Here is a 6,638-nt window from a genome sequence, read left to right as displayed (position 1 = left end):
ATGTTCCAACCGTGCTTTGAAATTAAGCATTACGATCCAAGCGAACATCGATTTCTCTGCCACTGATTTTTATGCCATTCATTATTCTGCAGGCCTTTTCAGCTGATTCTGAAGAGTCAAATCTGACCGTTCCACAGCCTTTCGACTTTCCATTTTCCATTTTTATTTCTGCAAACATTACATGACCTATAAAAGAAAAATACAGAATTTCTAACCAGTTTAAACAAGTTCCATATTTCACTACACAGGTCTGAAATTTCTCATTGCCAATAAAGTGATAAGTAACTTGTCTAGAAACATTAACATTAATGACTTAAAAATAACATATACGTATAAGCATTATTCACATCATTTTACTATAATGCAACTCATATAAAGTAATAAACATATACGGGTTAGAATATACAAAATTGGGACTCAAAATTTGCTTAGGATTTTTTTTAAAACATATTATTTTATTTTTAAGACTTTATTCATTTCAGAAAGAAGAGGCAGAGAGAAGGGGTTAGAAGCAGGAAGCACCAACTCCCATATGTGCCTTGACCAGGCAAGCTCAGGGTTTCAAACCAGTGACCTCAGCATTCCAGTAGAATTTTTTATTAAAACACACATTTTACTTTTTATGTTAAATCCTTAGTTTCTGAAGTTAATTTTACAGCAATAAGGAAAGCCAGCACAAAATGCCACCAAATCACCATGTCCAATGACAAATTACAAATTTAAACAAAATAATTTTTAGACAAAATTGTTGCTTTCTTCCCAATCTCCTCTTACTTCCCTTTTATCCTCTATTTCAACTCTTTTTTTTTATTTCAACTCTTTTATCATCCATGAAAACAGTAGCAACCACCCAGAAATTTAATTTTTACCAAGTCATGAAGGGCCCCACTAATTCTGCTTTTCAACCACAGTGAGAAAGTCATTGATTCAATATCACAATTTGAATTCCAAGCGTAAGAGTGTCACCAAATAGGCATGGAAGAGATACTGCAGATTTAAATCAATAAAGGTAAAAACAATTATGGTAAGAGCACAAAGGACTTAAAGGAGTTTCTAGGAAGAAGAGGAAAACTCAATGATTATTCCATATACAGTTAGTAGAGACAGGTATTTGAAGTAAATCAATTATCATTTATGAAAATACAAAGTGACCATAAAAATCCATCACTCAAACCAGCATACTTGAGAGTAAAAGGGAGAGCTATTAATAATTATATATATAACATATGTAAAGTGAGACCATCTCCAGGCAAACCTGGATGTGTGATCACCGATCCACAAGGATTTAAGCTTGAGGTGCATGACTGTTTACCATAATACTTCCCTCCCCTTGAATATTGTACTTGCCAGATCGCTATGGGCTAATTTTAGTCTGGCAACAAAATCAGAGAGCCAGATATATTTAGTTTATATTTAATTCTAAAAACGGAGAAAAATGAAGAAGGGAGGAGGCAAAAGAAAAGGGCTTAGCAAAAAATTCCATAAACTCTTTTCAGACAATGGGAATAATTTTAATCTCCCTGCATGAGTAAGATTATTTTTCTTTTTAAATACTGATCTGATTGATTTCTTATCTATAACATCCTGGAGTACTTTTCCATTGTTTTTTGATATACCTTCTCTCTGACCCCATAACTGTATATTTTTTAAACTAACCGATAGTCAATCACTCAAAACTAACTAAATGGTACAAGTTAATAAATGCCATGTTGAGCCTAAACCATGATTTGGTAACTCAGACCAGGAAGTCTTTATCTGTGTTCTAAAAGTTATAAAACAGACTAATTCTCTAGAGAAATTATTATGGTTAAAGAGAACCCAAACAATTAAAACATAAACACACATACAGAGGAATCACGTTTTCTAATAAACATCATAAAGTGAAAGTAGAAAATTCATTTTAAAAAAACTTTAAAGACAGACACAGAGCAATTTCCAGAGTCCTCTTAATATTTTGAATGCTGGGTCCTGAAAAAAAGTAAGTTTAATTAAAGAAGCATACCTTGGTCAATGGCAGCAAGCAGCACTTTACATTGATTTTAAAGGGAACTGTGGATCCTTTTAAGGGCTTTTAAGTTTAAAGGTTTGTCCTCATCCTAATTTAACCTAAAAATGAAGGGTTTTCTTAACATAAGTATTCCACCCTAGGTTTATTAGCAACAGTACAGTTCACTTAAGTAAGACCATTTTTTAAACTTCAAAGGAAAATATGTAATTATCTCTTGCAAAATCTGTCTCTCGATCTTTCAGGACAAGTTTCTTTTTTTCCTCTTCAATTCTGTCTCTTGGTTTAGGGACCCCCAAATTACTGACCTCACAAGGATCTCAGACTTTTCTATCTGACATGGTCTTTCAGCAAAGACACTTGAACTTTCTTACAGTTTGGACATTCAGGCTATCCAAAAGTGGCCTAGAGACACTTATTCCATAGACTCTGGCTTTTTATATTCTCTGAGCACTTTCTCATATGACTTAAATATCTACAAATATCTTGTATAATTCGAAGAAAAACAAAAAGAGGACTGCTATTTTAGCAATAGTATAGGACAAAACAGTATGAAATGAGAAACTGGTACCACAGACCAAAAGTAGACCAAGTTAATGCATAAATAAATACATGATTCATTGAAATCTACTTCCAAAGCAAAGCTGTAACATAACCACGGGGGCAGGGGATGCAAAGACTCAGATATTCTACAAAAAATTATTATAACACAAGGGACAAAAAGAAAAAAAAGTGTTAAGTGTTTCTTTACAAATAAAAGAATGTATTAATAAATGTTCTTCATATATTTTTACTGTCACTGTATTGTTTTTACTGTTAAGTTTTTCTAGAGTCAAAGTCCACTATTCATGCTTGAAGCATGTGCTTTTGGTAAATAAAATCTATCATATCTCCATTTTCTATGCAATTAACAAGCATACTCAGGTAGAAAAGCCCATAATGAAAACCTATGGGAAAAACTAGATTTGTTTATGTAGTTTATTGTAGTAACAATTAAGAATGGGCACTGCAATTCTAAAATGTTATGGCCCTGCACCACACTTAACTGGAAGTGTATGCACAAAAATGGAGCAAATTTCAAAGACACCGCCCATTTGACTTCATTAGTACAACCTGAATTAATGTGGGGTCCAACTGTGAAGGGATCGGTGAATTAATTTACTCAGCCTTCTTAAAATGCTTTTCACTGAGGAATTATATAAGGTAAGATAAAAGAGGCCTATATTATTATACTCAGTTTTTATATTTGGGGGCTATGTGAACACCTTTTGCTTGTATTGAGGGCAATATAACCCATAATACAATATTCCTTAGCTCTTGTTATGGCCCCATCAAGGACAATGAACAACTATAGCAATCTAATAAGCAAATGGCTTGCTAGTGGGCCATTTACCAGAGGCAATGCCAGGGGAGATGCACAGAGTATCACTAGACTCTTCCTAGGAGCAGCCAAGAGAATATGCATGTGTGCCTTGGACTCAGGAGTAAGAAAACAACAACAAAAAACTGCCTTTTACTGCAAAAGAGGCTATTGCTGGCTTGGATCAGGTTAAAAAGAAATTTCCCATAGTAAGAAAGGAAAACTCTTAAAAAAGTTATGTGGCCAAAAAATGGATGGTTCAGTTCATACAAACCAGGTAATTTCCAGCTGTCAATAGCTGGATACTTAATTCTGTATTACTACATAACTTTTTTTCTTTCCCATCCATCAACGCAGTTCAAGATTAAAAACAGGAAGATGGTAACAAATTATTTAAGTACAGTATTACCTTAATATAATCCAAAAGTCAGAGGCTTTTACAATTAGAATTGAGAAGAAAAAAATCATTGCTCTCATACTGTAACTATAGACTGATCAAAGAGGGACATAAAAAATAGAGCTCAAATAAAGTAAAAAGGCCCTGGCCGGTTGGCTCAGTGGTAGAGCGTCAGCCTGGCGTGCGGAAGTCCCAGGTTCGATTCCCGGCCAGGGCACACAGGAGAGGCGCCCATCTGCTTCTCCACCACTCCCCCTCTCCTTCCTCTCTGTCTCTCTCTTCCCCTCCCGCAGCCGAGGCTCCATTGGAGCAAAAGATGGCCCGGGTGCTGGGGAGGGCTCCTTGGCCTCTGCCCCAGGCGCTAGAGTGGCTCTGGATGCAACAGAGTGACGCCCCAGAGGGGCAGAACATCGCCCCCTGGTGGGCATGCCGGGTGGATCCCGGTCGGGCGCATGAGGGAGTCTGACTGCCTCCCCGTTTCCAGCTTCAGAAAAATACAATACAAAAAAAAAAAGTAAAAAAATAATTTAACCACGTTTCATTAACTAAAATGCTATACAAATTGTTAAAATGTAGGTTTGAGGCCCTGGTGAGTCAGCTCAGTGGTGGAGTGTCAGCCTGGTGAGTGAATGTCCCACGTTTGATTCCCTGTCAGTGCACAGAGGAGAAGCAGCCATCTGCTCCACCCTTCTCCCCTTCTGTCTCTTCTCTCCCTCAGCCATAGCTCCACTGGGGCAAGTTGGCCCAGGCACTGTGGATGGCAAGGGTGGCTCCATGGCCTCGCCTCAGGTGCTAAGACAGACAGCTCAGTTGCAGAGTAACAGAGCAACACTCCAGTTGGGGGGGGGGGGGTGATCCCAGGCTGGACACATACAGGAGTCTGTTTCCCTCCCTGCTTCTCACTTAAGAAAAAAACTAATAAAATAAAATATAGGTTTTGATACTCATTTTTTCTTTTAGAAAATGTTTTTGAATTGCTGATGCCCTTCTGTCAAAATAATGCCACTCCAGGTAGAAGACCATCAAAAAACCTTCAAGTTTGCTGTAAGCCTTGCACAAACCTGGTATCAGAGGAAATCTGCCCATAATAGGTTAAACCGGAACAGTCAACTCAATATTGGCCACATTTTCATTAATGTCATTTGTTTGCCTCACTTTGTTCTTTATCTTGTTTCATTTCTACTTTTAAAAATAATGTCACATCTCATTTGAATTTTTTTTTTCACTGAAAGTACAACAGCTATTACTTATACCTACTGCAATTGCTTCTCGTGATTATTTCAATAGGCCCTACTATGTTCACTCCTCTGTAATCTAGGGGACTCATGGCCAGATGCTGCTTACACAGTCTGGTAGATCTTACTCTGACAGGCTACCAACACCTCAACACAACTTTATGAATTCTGCTTTCTCTTACTGGTGACTGTTTATTAGCTGACTCATTTTCAACAAACTTTTATAAAAAAAAATTTAGTTTCTCTTTTATGAATAAAATATTATAAAATGATGATCAACAAAAAGGGCCAAAAGAACATCCTAGATAGACTCACACTGAATGTTCTCTGAAGGTGGAGCTAATATCTTACTTTGTTCACCTTTCAAATAATAATGACAAGAAAACTGCCAAAAATACAGTATTAGTAAATTTAATGAATGAATGAATAACTAAATAAATGAAGATGTGGCCAGAATGTTTCACTCACTTAACAACATTTAATAAAGCCTTACTATATGTATCAAGGCAATGACAGTGCTAGGATAAAACGAGTGCTTGCCTTCAAAAGTCTTCATCTAGGAGGGAAGAAAACTTGTGAACAAATTTTTACATAGAGTTAGGTATAAAGTACTCTGAGAACACAGTAGGTAACTGATTCCACAAACCACTTTGATCACAAGTGATCTATCACTTTGTGGTAAGTGGCTACACAGACTACTTGTGTGGGAGAACATTAAACTTATCCCTTTCACTATCTTAAAAAATTATGTATTTCAAATACTCTTAACTTTTCATTAACTCTCAAAGACTGAATGTACCACTTTTACCCCTTTTTCATCATTATATGCCATCTATATAGCTTACTATTATGATTATAGTCTCTGGAACCCCACCCAATTGTAGAAAAAATACTAGCAGGAAATCTGTTACTTGTTCCACTCACACTAATTCTCTCATCATAACAAAAAAAGGCCTTCTTTTAAAAGTATTAAACCACTTAATCTTCTACAGACCTAATGAATGCATACATTGTATAGGTAGTGGTATCATCATAGCCAAGAACAATTTACAAAAGAATTAGAAGGGCCAACAGAATGTACCTACGTCTAAGGAGTTCCAGGTAGTGAGTTCTATGCTATTAATAAGTAAGTTTTCTGTGCTGTGTAGGCAATGGGGTATGCAGACTGAGTCATCTATTAACTCCATATCATTTGGATGTCACAGCATTTCATTGGGTCATGCTGACAATGTACTGCACTATACTACAAACAAGAAAATAAATATACCATTCATTAGTATTTCCCATAAGAAAAAAATTTTCAATGTGAACAATCATAATAATCAGTAATAAACCAAGAATTTTCTTTATCCACAGGAGACAGTGACAGGCTCTACTCTAAATCATGTTATTTAGTAGTAATTTACAGAGCTCTAAGTCAGAGTAAAGCAAAATAATTCATTTATCTGAAATGAAACTAGACCTGTCATACTACCAAGGACTAAGTATCTGGACAGGTAAAGATCTCAACACAGGTTTTAAGAGTTTAAAATAAATGTTTCCTACATAATCACTATCAACACATCTGCAATCATTGGCATACTTACCACACTGACTGAATTTCTCTTTTAGTTTCTGCCAAGTCAAGTCAAAAGGCAGCTA

General features: G+C 36.2%; 1 protein-coding gene across 2 annotated transcripts in view; it reads right to left on the bottom strand.

Annotated features, from left to right (window-relative positions):
• Nucleotides 1-18: 18 nt before the first annotated feature.
• The window catches only part of MYEF2 (myelin expression factor 2), a 30,452-nt gene continuing 23,832 nt past the window's right edge, over nucleotides 19-6,638 (bottom strand). For both annotated transcript variants that reach the window (XM_066388169.1, XM_066388170.1), the window contains 2 exons: nucleotides 6,584-6,635; nucleotides 19-186 (listed from right to left, as the gene is read on the bottom strand). In XM_066388169.1, the coding sequence (XP_066244266.1) occupies nucleotides 23-186; nucleotides 6,584-6,635 (216 nt within the window). In that variant the 3' untranslated portion in view covers nucleotides 19-22. The remainder of the gene's footprint in view (nucleotides 187-6,583; nucleotides 6,636-6,638) is intronic.

The sequence above is a fragment of the Saccopteryx leptura genome, chromosome 6, assembly GCF_036850995.1.
Source record: "Saccopteryx leptura isolate mSacLep1 chromosome 6, mSacLep1_pri_phased_curated, whole genome shotgun sequence".
Classification (NCBI taxonomy): Eukaryota; Metazoa; Chordata; class Mammalia; order Chiroptera; family Emballonuridae; genus Saccopteryx; species Saccopteryx leptura.
Note: the sequence above shows the minus strand (reverse complement) of the source record. Positions and strands in the feature narration are given on the sequence as shown.